General features: G+C 29.3%; 1 protein-coding gene across 1 annotated transcript; it reads left to right on the plus strand.

The window, feature by feature from the left end:
* The first annotated feature begins 907 nt into the window (after positions 1-907).
* On the plus strand, positions 908-11,387 carry LOC113551949 (remodeling and spacing factor 1). The gene is made up of 18 exons (XM_026954556.1): positions 908-1,185; positions 2,321-2,505; positions 2,578-2,774; positions 2,839-5,492; positions 5,692-5,811; positions 5,892-6,005; positions 6,426-6,548; positions 6,647-6,748; positions 6,850-7,049; positions 7,118-7,260; positions 7,339-7,517; positions 7,612-7,781; positions 7,843-8,157; positions 8,220-8,452; positions 8,518-8,639; positions 8,735-8,961; positions 9,045-9,146; positions 9,227-11,387. The coding sequence occupies exons 1-18, from the start codon at positions 1,029-1,031 to the stop codon at positions 10,310-10,312; spliced, it is 6,429 nt and encodes a 2,142-aa protein (XP_026810357.1). The 5' UTR covers positions 908-1,028; the 3' UTR covers positions 10,313-11,387.
* The last annotated feature ends 2,654 nt before the right edge of the window (positions 11,388-14,041 follow it).

A 14,041-nucleotide genomic window follows, 5' to 3' on the forward strand; every position in this document is an offset into this window, starting at 1 on the left:
AATATGTATACATTTAGAATATTTCATGTTTATTTTATCAGAATACACTTTGTGCATCTGAGACTTGATTATTAATTATTATTTATTATTGTTTCCTATTTGATATTCATTCACACTCGTCAAAACATTCAAACGCTAACTTTATATAATATATATAGTATATACTATACTATATGTATATATATCTATAGACCAAGCGTATGTTTTGCATTTTAATAATACCGATTTATGAAATAATATATTAAATATTAATTTGAAATCTAAAACGCTATTTTCAAAAAAATATCAAAGGGGTGTACATACCCACAATCTATCAAAACGAATAATTGGTCATTTACTTATTTGTAAAAAAAAGTAACTTTACAATATGGCCAGTCACATAAATTATGGTGTCTAAGAGACAGGAATAATTCAATAATTCTCTGATGTAATCGTGAGAAATGAGGACAACTGGACGGGTCGTATCGTAAATCGTTATTCGTCACTTCATCAGCGATAGTGACTGTGTCAGGTGTCCGAGATCTGACGTGTCTGTAATCTGTTTAGTGTTTACGATTTTTTTGTTTTATTTCGAAATTATTTAAAGTTGCCCCTCCCTCGGCAGAGCTTCAGGTACGCCACTATGTGCAAGTTGCAGTACTGCACTAGTGCACTCGGTACAGTGATACACTAATTGTGGACAATTGAAATGTGTTAGCATAACTAAATATTACACTATATCAATCATAATATCAATATTATGCAACAAACAATAATAAATAATAATATTATTATTATTATTTGATTATTTAACAAGCAGTAAAAAAAGCGTGAAGTATCTTGCGTGAAACTAGTAGTTGTATCAATGGCAGCACTGTTTTTTTCCGGTTCAAAAAGTGGGATATCAAAATGGTGGCGGACGTATTTGTGATAGGTATTTTGTTTTGTTTTTTATTTATGTTTTGATTTTGGTTCGCGAAAATTCAAATTCCTTATTCAGAGTACCAAACAATGTAACTTCGTCATTCGTTGGATTGCCGAATCCTAAAATGACCGCTTCACCAGTGGCTGAGGCACAGGACGTGTGCGCATCGGATCCTAACTTTGCGGTTATATTTGCTTTCTGCGAACGGTTCGGAGACAGTTGTGGTGTTACTATTCCTACGTTCCAAGAGCTACAAGAAATGTTAGAAAACACTACTGAAGGTAACGTGATAATCTTTGTCACTAACTATCTTGTGCATACTGTTAAACGACGTTACATAATATATACACAAGTACAGACATTTCTCAATATATACAGTAGATTTACACTAGCTTTCGGTGCATACACCGAACTACTCGATCAGATACATAATTGGTTAATTCTATTAATTTAATTAAACGCTTATATTATGTCAATGTTATCCAACAGACAAACACATTATATACACACCGATTGTTTATTAACTCGTTAACTATACGTATTATGTATAAAATTCAATGTTTGCTAATATACCTATTACTTTTTCCATTGAATTAAACAAAATTAATGTGAACAACAAAAAATGTAGTTTTTTAATAAATTCATCTTAAACACTTCATAAATCAATAGTGGTTTTTAATAACATTGACATTTGTGTTATTTATAAAATGTCTATTAACTAGGTATATCATATATAAATATATATTATGTACATACAAATATATTATGTATAAATATTGATATTTACATTAAAAAATTGAACTTTAAGTTGATAAAATCTGGTATATTATTGATTTTTAAGTAATTTGTATGTTTATTCAAACAATTTATTAATATTGGCTAATGTTTTATGAGTATCTATTAACAATAATCGGAATAATTATTTAGTGTTTGAAGAAATTTTAATAAAATTTTCTAATGTTTATAGTTTTACATAACATGAAAATATACACAAAATCATAAGTTGATTAGTATGATAAGGAAATTTGTTATCAGTTTTAATTTTAAAATTAATTTATTAATTATAAATTATTTTGGGTACTTGATATTTGATATAATTAAAATTGTTCTAATAAATTGGTTATTAAGAGAATTAGATTGAGTGGGTTTTTATTTAAATACAGTGTAATTTGGTATATTTTTTTTTCTTAAAGGTAAAATGTACAGATTTATAAGTTTAAAAAAAAGTATTCAATCAAAGATATTATGTAAATAACCTGAGTTATTAGAATTTATAGCTCAAATAAAAATTATTTCCTTTAAACTTAGTTGCCATTTGTATTATTGGTGATAAGTACTCAACTAATTTGATTTAGATAATACATTTGAATTTCCCCTTTTAAAAGAAAATTACTTAACAGAAAATTATGTTTTTAGTTCCAGATGCATTAGTTGATTTGCATATAAAGTTATTGCGCAGGGTCAAAAAAAGTGTAAATGCAGATAAATGGGAAAGAGCAGTTTTAAAATTTTGTCAAGAATATTCTATACCAGAATTTTGGGAATTAGAAAACTACGGATACAAAGGAATTTCCGTAAAACTAAAATTAAGGATTTTAAAAGTAATATATTTAATATTTTAATGTAGTGTTTAATCTTTTAATCTTTTAATATAATTTTTATTTTTTCACAAGACTCTTTTTGAAGCACAATTTGACAGTAATGTTAAATTTAAGTCCGAAATAAATAAATTAGAAAGTTCTACACTTCATTCTCAACCGCTAGGTTGGGATAGATCAGGTGTAGCATATTGGGTGCAGTTTGATCGAGCATGTAATCTTCGAGTTTACAGAGAAGATATTGATGAAGATACTTGGGAAATCGTAGCAAAGTAAATTTTTTATTAATTTTTTATTTATATATTTTTTCAAATTATGTATTCTATATATTTTCAGAGATCGAAGCACTTTAGTTAATCTTATAAATGAATTATCTGGAGCAAAAGATAATACTCTCGACGATATTGAAGATAGTAATAGTATAGAAACTGGTTCAGAAGGTGAAAATGAATTACCCTCAAGTCTGAATCCTGAGAAACCCTCTCTTATTATTGAAAATAACAAAAAAGAATATAGTACTACAGAATCAACTAATGTTGAATTAGAAAAAAATGAATTAGATTCACAAGAAAATCCTCTTGATAAACCAATTAATTTCAAAAGAAAATTAAATGAAGATGATGATTTACCTAATAAATGTAATATTCCTATCGTTGGAGAAGAAATTGAAGAATCTGTGATGATTGTGAAAGGTGAAGGTTCTGGGCAGGAATGTGATACTGGTAATCCTGATGAAACAAATACTCAAAATGATACATCAAAAATTGAAGATGTAAAAAAACCAAAATTATGGAGTATAGAAGCTATTTGTAGTTCATCTAAAGAAGTCAAAGAAGAAATTGTTTCTGTTCCTAAAACTGGTTTTTTTTTTGGTGATGATTCTGTACCATGTTTTAATAATGTTTCTAATGGAGAAGATTCTTGTATTGATGACAGTAAATTAAAAGTTGCCCAATCAAACAAAGATATCGAAGAATCGAAAAAAAATAAAATATCAGTTGAAGAACTTAATAAAAATATGAAAACTGATGAGGAATTATGTACAAATAAAAAGAATGATGAAGAAATAAATAAAAGTGAAAAATTGGATGAAGTTGATACTACTACATCACATGGCATTAAATCTTTAAATTTAAATGAATTTTCATGTAAAAATGTTTCAAAACAATCAGTTTTTAATATTAAAGTCCACGAAGAAGAAGTTCAGATCACAGAACGTAAAGCTAATGAAGTTTTTACAAAATCTGAAACTAGTATTAAACATAATACAACAAGTGTTTATGGTTCAACATCATTTGATAGTTATATTAAACCTCAAGAGTCTCAGATAAACAGTATGACAGAAATTGTTGCACACAATAAAGATAATCAACCACAAATCAGTAGCAAAATAAATACATATGATGCAGATCACAAGACTGAATGCAACAAAATTGAAGTTGATCAAACTAATGATCTACTTCCAGACCTTACCAATTCTGATATTTTCACAAGTACAAAAGTAGAAGAACAAAAAAATCAGAGTGTGAAATTCGAAGAAAACACAAAGTGCAATATTGATCAACACTTAGAAGAAAATAAAAAAAAGGAAATAGATCAACAACTAATAGTAAGTGAACCTATTAAAACAAATACACTCGATAATAAAATACAATTAAATGAACAATTAACAACAAGTAAAAGCAGTCAAAGTGATGAAGAAAAAATACTAGATAATAGATGTGAAACAATCAAAGCAAATGAATCATTTGCAAACACAATTGGCCAATATGATGACATTAATGACCAACCAAGTTCTTATGTAGTTGAGCAAAAAGCATGCATATTAGATACATCAGTATCAAATTTAGCTGACCAGAGTACTATATCAGACGATCAAATATTGGAAAATAAATCCATTATTGATGATGAAAAACCTAATGATAATTTAGTTGAAGAAAATGAACCAGATAAACAAGTATCTGAACATATTGAACATACTCAAATTACTGATGATTTAGAAACTAGTTCTACTTATTCTAATAGTGATCTTAATAAACACACTGAAAGTGATAACTCAATAATAAATTCAATTGCTAGTAGTAGTAAAGCACATGATCAAACCTTAGCAGACAATGTCGATCAATGTCCTCAAATCTCTAAACAAGTTGACAATAATCAAAATACTAATAAATCTAAGAAAACATTACATAACATAAGTAATATTATTGATACTAATATGACTGTTGTTAGCGATAGTGTTAAAGCAAATGAACAACCAATTAATTATATTAATACTGAAATTAAACAACTAGATCATTTAACAAAAGAAAAAAATGTTTTTCAAGAAAAAAAACCATTTGTTGTAAATATAGATAGCCCAAACAATTTTAATAGTAAACATAGTTTAAATAATATATTACAAAAATCGGACAATGTTAAAGAAATGTTGGAATGTCCTAACACTGAATCATCTAATGTTGATTCAGAAATAGACAAAATTGATTCAGTGAAATCTGAGGTCAAAATAAAAGAATTACATTTAAAGAGTAAGGATGTTTTGAAAGATTTAACTGTATTAAAAGAAGATAAAATGATAGAAAATGAAAAAAATATTTCACCCATAATTTCAAGTGTACCAGAAAATCAAAAGGAAGAAGTCCTTGATGTATTGACTAAAGAAACAAAAAGTGATAAGGATTATGAATTATCAACAATGTCTACAGAACAATATAAAACTGATGAAATAAAACGGGGCGATTTAAATGTGAATTGTGATGAAACTATACAAAACAAAGATTTAAAAGAAAAACAAAAATTATTTAAAATTGTAAATGATACTGATACTTATGTTTATAATAAAGAAAAATTAAATTTAGAAGATTTGAAAAAAGTTTCATGTAACAAAGACGACAACCTTGTGCATGATTTATCTGTACAAAATAGTACATTAAAAACAGAATCCCTAATGGAGTTTAAAGAAGAAAGTGCCGTTGATAATTCACTCAGTGGTAAGATAAAAATTATATGCATATTAAAATTTGCATGTGTCTATTTTATAAAAATTATATATATATAAATATTTAGTTATTTATATTTTTTTAATAGAAATTATTTATATTTATGTGTGTAAAATTTAAATCAAAATTTTTAATTTACCATTTTCTATTTGTTACTTTACTATATTTTTACTGAAATGTCTTTTATTAGATAAAAATGTCATCAACAAATCAATAAAAAATGATAAGAATTTAGAAAACAAAGAAAAAGAAACTAATTTTGATAAAGATGTAATAAATCAAAATCTCAAAATAGAAATTGACTCTGAAGGTAGTTAAATATAGAAATAAAATTAATTATCACAATCTAACAATTAATGATGAAATAATGCATATTTAAAATTATTTAAGATGATGAGGAAAATATAATAAAATCTTCTGATGAGCAACTTGTTATTTCTCCTGTTCAAGAGAGTACATGTGAAAATTCTGATGAAACTAACCAAGAAACATTTAATAAAAGTCGTAAGTATTGATTTAGTTTTATAATTATTACAATTTTTAGGTTTTGAATATATTATTATTATTTTTATTTTTCTTTAAACAATTAAAAAGTTCCAAGGAGAGTTATTATTAATTATAAATCAAGTGTAACTAGTTCTTTAATAGTTTGTTTTTCAGCAGTTTTAACTATAAAGATAAATTGCTGGAAACTACGAAATGTCTGTCTAAAACTAATTTTTGAATGCAATAATTTATCCTTTCTTTCAAATTTATAGCATTAATAATTCATCACTATTGTGTATAAATGCTCTAGTTACAGCCTGATTTCAGTTCTCTGACTTATTTTTTTATTGTTTTGAATGACTATCTATTACTTAATAATTAATAAATATTATTTTTATTACATGAATATAATGAGTATTTTGCTTTTTATCATTTCAGCTAAAGAAGAGTTTGATTATAGCATAGCTGTAGATCAAACTTTTGAAGAAGATAATAAAAGTGATGAAGAGGAAGTAGCCGAAGAAATACCAAAAAAGAAAGGGAGACCTGGGCGGAAAAAGGGTAAATATTTTTTAAGATAAATTTTCTTTCATTCTATAGTTACATTAGGTTAATTTTATTTTTTTATTAAAACTGCTATTGTAATTTTTTTATACTAGGAAAAAGAGGAAGGGCTAAAAAAGTTACTACAGTCAAGCAAGAAAATAGTAGTATTACAGAAGAAAAAGTAAAACGACCATACAAACCTCGTCAAAAGAAAGGTATGTTTTATTTTTTTTTTCACATCAAAATAATCTATAGTTTATTATAACAATCATTCAATTTTGGAATTGTATTAAAATATAAATTTGTATCTCAATAGTTGTCACCATATCAGAAGAAGTGACAGTGTTTCCAGAACCAGCTGGTGATGACAATGTGCGTAGATCAAGGCGTATTGCTGAAATAAAGATAAAAGAACAATTTATTCCTGCTACACAATATGATGATATTGATATACCATTAAAGAGTCCAAAGAAAAAAGATAAAGGTGGAAAGAAAGGGTCAACATCTTCCAAAAAAGTATATTAATTTATATAAGTGTATACCAACTTTATATTTTATACTAAAAATGTATTTATCTCATTTAGTTGGAAAATGCAGAAGAATCTGATGACGAAGACGAAGAAGATCCTATATCTAAAAAATTCAAAAAGAAAAGAAGGAAAGGAAAATCTGATTCTTTGAAGAAAATCAATATGGTGAATCCTTGGAATGTTGATTCTGAATCCAGGTATGTGAATATTATTTTTATATTAAATTATTGGATCAACATTTTTGTTGTTTATAAAATTGTTAACAATATTTGCAGTTCTTCGGAAAACAATATAGAATTATTTGAAGATTATGATCATGAAGAAGAGGAAGAAATTCCTAGACCTGGAATTGAGCCTAACATTTCAGATCATGAGTTTTCTCCTGAATCAGATATTAATGACGAAGATGAAGAGTATTTGCCTGAAAAAAGAGCGCGAACTGCTCATAAAAAAGGTTTTAATGAATATTATATATTATAAATTAATATGCAGACTGTTTCTTATAAAACTAAACTGAATGATATATATATTTTTTTAATTTTGAACAGATGAAGGAGAACCATTAAAAGACGATATGTGTCAAAAATGTAACAAAAGTGATCAACCTGAATGGATTTTGTTATGTGATACATGTAATCAAGGATGGCATGCATCTTGTCTCCGCCCTCCACTTATGGTGATTCCTGATGGTGACTGGTATTGTCCACCATGTCGTCATGTTAGTATATTTATATTCCCTAACTACTTTTACTACTTTTCAACATCTAATTGTTTTATAGCAAGCTCTATTGAATGCATTAAAAGAAACTTTAAAAAAATATGATGGGGAATCTAAAAAACGAGAAAATGAAGAATTGAGACGTAAACGGTTGGCATATGTTGGGATAAGTCTTCAAAATGTTATATCATCAAAAACAGAAGAAGTTAAATCCGATAAATCGCCTGTAGTACATCAGTCTTCTGAAGATGATGAAGAAGAATCAGAATCAGAAGATTATGATTCAGAACCGTTGTATACTTTAAGAGCTAGGCGACAAGCTAATGTCAGTTACCGTTTTAATGATTATGATGATATGATCAATGAAGCAATTTTGGTAAGAATTTGTTTAATTAAAATAAAAGTTTTCTATAATACTTATTATTTTAATATTTTTAGGAGGAGACTGGTGTTGATGAATCTGCAGCAAAAAAATCTGCTGAATTAAAAACTGACAAAAATGATAATGATGAAAACAATGACTCTGATAACGATGAAAACGATAAGGATAGAGAGGATTCACCAATAGCACCTGCTCTGTTGCATTTGAGGGGGCGAAAAAAATCAAAAAAGCTTACAAACCTTGATATCAGTTCAGACGATGGTTCAGACGAAGACTTCAAAGGACCTTCGTATGTCCAATATTAAAATTTAATTAATATCTGTTTATAAAGGAAAAGATGTTTGTTAATTTTAGAGATGGGGACGATGATTACGAGGAAGATTTGAGCGAATATAGTGACGATTCTGTCAAAAGACGACCACAACCAACTAGACGGTCTGTGCGGAACCGCAAAAATGTAGTTGACCCCGATTTTAGTAAGCAATAAAATATTAAACAAGTCATTATTATAAAGTACTGTTGAGTGATTAATATTATACATTATAACCATGTTTTAACTTTGTTAATATAGTCAATGACGATTCGAGTGAAGAAAGCGATCAACGTTCAAAAAAAAAAAGATCGAGACCTTGGTCAGATTCATCGAATAGCGAAGAAGAGGACTTAACATGGGGCAAAAGAAAAAAAAAACGTACTAATGCCTACTCTTCTTCGTCATTATCGTCCAAACCAGCCGCCAAAGGGTCTAAAAGAAAACGCAGTGAAAATAATGGTGCTCGAAAATTTAAAAAATCGACGGTCGGTACATATTATATTAAATAAATGATAATAAATGTGCAATTTGTTTTTGGAAGGTTTTCTAGAATTTTTTTTGTACTTAGATCAAGTTTGGTATGAATTCGGATTCAGACTTCGACGGCCAACCCAAAAGAAGGACAAGAGGACGACAGATAACTTACGCTGAATCCGACGATTCTGAAGAGGTAAAATTATATTATAATGTATAATATAATTATTGGTAAACAATAGTGGATAATACTATAGTGGAACAACTTTTCTTTAGGAAGTCCAAACGAAAAAGCGTAAAGTAGCAAGTGATGAAGAAGACGAATACGTATTGAACGACGAAGAATTAGAAGTCGAGAACGAAGACCATACCTTGGAAGTGGAAGAAGACGATGCGGTGGCCAGTAATGAAGAGGAGAAGGACGACGATGACGTTGGTGAAGATGAAGCTGTAGACGAGGAAGAAGAGGACGAGGACGAAGAGGAAGAAGTTGACACAAAACCGGCGATAGCCTCATCAGGCCCGGCTCCGAGTAACGTGGTACATCCAACCGTCGCGAAACCTCCGCCGCCGCCTGCAGTTGTACAATCTGTGATTAGGGAACCGGCGTCATCATTGTCATCCGATCTTCCGGTCGCCGAACCACATCACAACCCGCACCCGCGACTGTTGCCACCGGCCGTTGTCCAGCGACTAGACAAACAAGAGCCGCCGTCCGCCGTGGACCCGGCACACGGATCTCCGGACAAGCGTAAACGGCCGCAGCACCAGCCGAAAAAGTGTCCGTCGCCCAACCCTCTGGTGGATTACGGGGGAGGTGCCGGTTACCCTTACGCACCGGACGCCACCAAAGTGACGGTGTCCACCGTCGTCCCGCCGTCACCCGCGTTCGTCAGACCGCCCGTGACCGTGCCCGGGGCCGCGGGGGTGTTCAAGACCATGGTGCCGCGAACCGCCGGCGACGTGGGTTTTTCCGCCGTGCCCGTCCCGTACCGGACCGCGGTCAATAAGATGACCGGTCCGGCCGCCTACCTGCCGCCGCCGCAGCCCCAGGTGCAACAGATATACCAGGCGCCAACGTCGACGCCGCCACCGCCACAGCCACAGCCGTCGTCGACCAGTTACTCGCCGTATCCGATCGATTACGCTGCGGCCGGTGCATCGCTTCCGCCTCCGCCACCATTGATACCGTTCCGAAACGTGGTCGTAGCTCCGCCGCCGCTGCACGAACACGCTCTGCTGCCCGGCGCGGCACACCAACAGCCGCCGCCGCAACAGTCGGCCGCGACCGGCGGGGACAGCGAATTCGGCGGGCTTGTTTCATATTTTTCCAGTCAACAAGAAGACGATTTTGACACATGATGATCTCGTCCTGTCTCCGCCACCATTATTATTATTATTATTATTATTGTAATTATTTTCGCCACCACCCTATTTTTCTGTTTGTTTCCCTCTATCCCGCCGACAACTTATCGTATCCGTTGTAGTTTTGTAAACATGGCTGCTTATATGTTGTTTTTATCATTCGTTTGCAATTCATTCATGATTTCGATTTTATTTTACCGTAACGTAGAATTTTCCTTTCGAGTCAAAATAAATAACTCTCAAGGCAATATTAATGTGGTTGTGCGCGAAGGTTGTCAGTCGTCGGTAGTAGGGTAAGCCAACCACGCGTACAAAGACATTAAATTACTACTATCTACTAATTTTTTTAATAACTTCATCACAATCAAAATCAGTCATTATTCCTCATCGTTAAATCACGTATCAAGAAGTAACCCAAAGAATATTCACTATAGACTGTCAACTAGGCTGGCTCTTTCTATTTTTTTCTTACTTATTCTAATTTTATCTTATATTTTTAATTTTAATTGAGAAACAAATTATTACCTTACTTATTAAACGAGGCCATAATATGAATGTATAACTGATAAGAGCCAATTATGTTAAAAATAAAGATCTGAGAGTATATCATAACGAACAATTTATTTTATACCAATTTCGTTTAAGTTAAATATTTAATAATATTATATTTGTTTTTTTTTGAACATTATTTATTTACTTAAATTACCAAAACACAATTTATGACTATGCTATCGTTCGAATATTTAAAAACTAAATTTATTTATGTAATTTCTAGCCTAATAGTAAATGTTAATTTTATTTATTTAATATTTGAATAGCCCCACCATTGATAACCCACGGTTTAAAAATATCGCAGAAAAGAACTCGTGTGTAATATTTAATGTACAAATATACATTTTAAAATAACTATTAACGTTTATTTAACTTGTAGTGAAAATATTCTGATTGATTTTTTATATTTGTCAATAAGCTGAATGTTATTTGTACGAAAACTGTACAATTTTACTTTCATAATTTTAATATATTATAGATTTTTATTTAATTGATATATTATATCACACATTAACATAAAATGTTTAATTTTACATTTGTTTTGAATGAACAAAGAAATAATTTATAAGTTTTAGTGTTGTATAAAATCATATAATTATTTATTAAGATTTGTGAGTTATACTTTTAGACCATAAATATTTTATTTGTAAGTAGGAGGTATATAGATATATATATATATAATTTATTTCAAATTGTTGTTAGTATTATTTATTACCATATGAACATGTTCATCTTCAGGCTTGAACTTTGAACTGATTATAACGTAACGTAATCTGTAAAGTGCAGTGTGTATGTATGCCATTATCTTCTAACTGTCGGCTAACACAATCGCAAACATAATTTAATATAAATTGAAAGAATAATTTAAAGACAGTTTCGATTGAAGAGCAACAAGAACATCACTTTAAAATATAATATCCAATTGTTGTAAATGTCTGTGGAAATAAATAATTTCCAAGACTTCAAGAATGTATCAATTTGGAAAGTAAATGATCCAGAAGAATTGGCAATTAGGTTGTGGGAAGAGATTTTAGACCTCGTCCAGTACTTGTATGTCAAAACTCGGCCATTAAGTTCAAGGAATTGAAGACTTTGCAGGGCCCTGTAGACACCCTGTTTATATATACAAGAATTATAAAACAAATGTTCTTTCCGAAAAAGGTATTTTCGTAAAAACAAAATCAGTCATAATCTTACGACTAAGTTTTATAGAGATTAAAAGCAATAACTGATCAATGATCATATAACTTATAGCACATTTTGGTATTGGTTCAAATCAAATGTTTTCAATAGATCCCAAAAGATTAGAATTAATGGTGCTATAGTCTATAAGTGATCCATATTAATATAATAAGTATGGTTTACCTCAAGGTAAATTGATAGGTCCTACATAATTTTCAATTCATGCAAATGTCTTTTTAATTTAAATCAAAAGATAAAATATTAATGGTTACGTATAACGCTGTGTTATTTAATATTTTTAGAAGAAGATAATAAATTGGATTCTAGTGGAAAAGAAAATACCTTACATAGGTCTTATCAAAGTTCAATAAAAGATATACTAAAAATAGTTTAATTCTAAATAAATTAGTCTTTATTCTTTTTATGTTGTCTATTCAGAACACAACAGAGTTCAGAAAAAATAACATTTAGGACTAAAAATAGTAATAAACGTAAGCAAAAATGTATAGTTGATGTATCATGTATCAGAATTGATTTTGAATAGCTAAAATAAACTCAATCAAATATTTATTATTTATTTTATATTTTTAAGTAAATATTCAACTGCAGTGAGTAGGATCATCCGTTGACTGTTGTTTAGTTATCAAGCATCTGTGTGCTCTTCACAGAAATCAAGCACAGTTTTCACATCATAATACCATATCATATCACCTTTAAACCTCTTACTTTTTGTTTACGTATTTTAAATTTAAAAGTTTTTCAAGTCACATTTTCCTTTAAATTGCCGCAGTGTTTTTATAATTGTATAATACGAATATTGAATATATTAATAATTATTATAATATGTATTATTTGTGTAGTATGTTCTGATTTGTTTTATTGTCGATAGATGTCTAGTGATGATGTCATAGTCAATTGTAATGAGCAATAACATTACATACATTAATTACCAGTATTCAATTTTCATGTGATTTTATGAAACGGATCATCGTACTTATTTGTAATGAACACCGAAGAAGTGAAAAACAAAATTAAACTATAATTGTATTTTATGAATTTTCCATAATTTCACATCATAGCATAATTTGTTCATTTACAATCTAAATCAATTAAATCGAAAAATGTTAAACAATTTATCAGTCAAGTTCAAACACAATTAAATAGGTAAGTTTTCCTAGAACTTTTCTATTTTGTCATAGAAATATTATACATAAATCATTAATAAACATTACGCGTGGATGTGATACGTACCATAATATTGAGAATTTAAAAATCAAATTATCAGTCCTAAATGAGTCCAAATGAATGAAAAAGCCAAAAAAGGGTTAAATGTTCATAGAAAGACAGTAGTTTGGTTTACCTAATACACTCGTCGATCGACTAGGATAACACACAAAGTCCATATGGCAATAGTGAAAAGATAAGTACAGAAATACAACTATTAGAAACAGAAAAAAAATTGTATTTATAAACTATGTACAACTGCTGTTTTATAATTAATTTATATATAATTAAAATTACTTAATTATTACTATAAACATGAATATATGATTTAGACAATTATACATAGAGATTTTGTTTTTTTTTTTAAATTACATACAAAATTGAATATTTATAATATTGTGTATAAACACACGCACAAACATTTTATGTAGGTATATATATTAAATTTAACTATTTTAGGCATAATTTTGTTTTGTAGATAATTAAACACGCCAAAATAAAGTATAGAACACCTATCTAAACATCACAATACACCAAAAAAAGAATGTTTAATACGATAAATATATATATATATATTATATTAAATTGTATACATTATAGAAACAAAATGAGCTAAGAATTGTAATAATTACAAGCGAATATGTCGCGTTTTAAATTCATTTAAATTGCTAAAAAAAAGATATAATAAAATAATAATCATAGTAATAATAATAAAATAATTGTATAATAAAATTGCACGTAATATATATATATTAGCACATGGAAAAA

This window comes from Rhopalosiphum maidis, chromosome 4 (assembly GCF_003676215.2).
Source record: "Rhopalosiphum maidis isolate BTI-1 chromosome 4, ASM367621v3, whole genome shotgun sequence".
NCBI lineage: Eukaryota > Metazoa > Arthropoda > Insecta > Hemiptera > Aphididae > Rhopalosiphum > Rhopalosiphum maidis.

Bases quoted from the DNA above. Each gene is read 5' to 3' on its own strand.
- LOC113551949 (XM_026954556.1), top strand. From the start codon at position 1,029: ATGACCGCTTCACCAGTGGCTGAGGCACAGGACGTGTGCGCATCGGAT. The intron at 7,782-7,842 runs GTTAGTATATTT...ATTGTTTTATAG, and splicing joins ATTGTCCACCATGTCGTCAT to CAAGCTCTATTGAATGCATT. The intron at 8,453-8,517 runs GTATGTCCAATA...TGTTAATTTTAG, and splicing joins GAAGACTTCAAAGGACCTTC to AGATGGGGACGATGATTACG.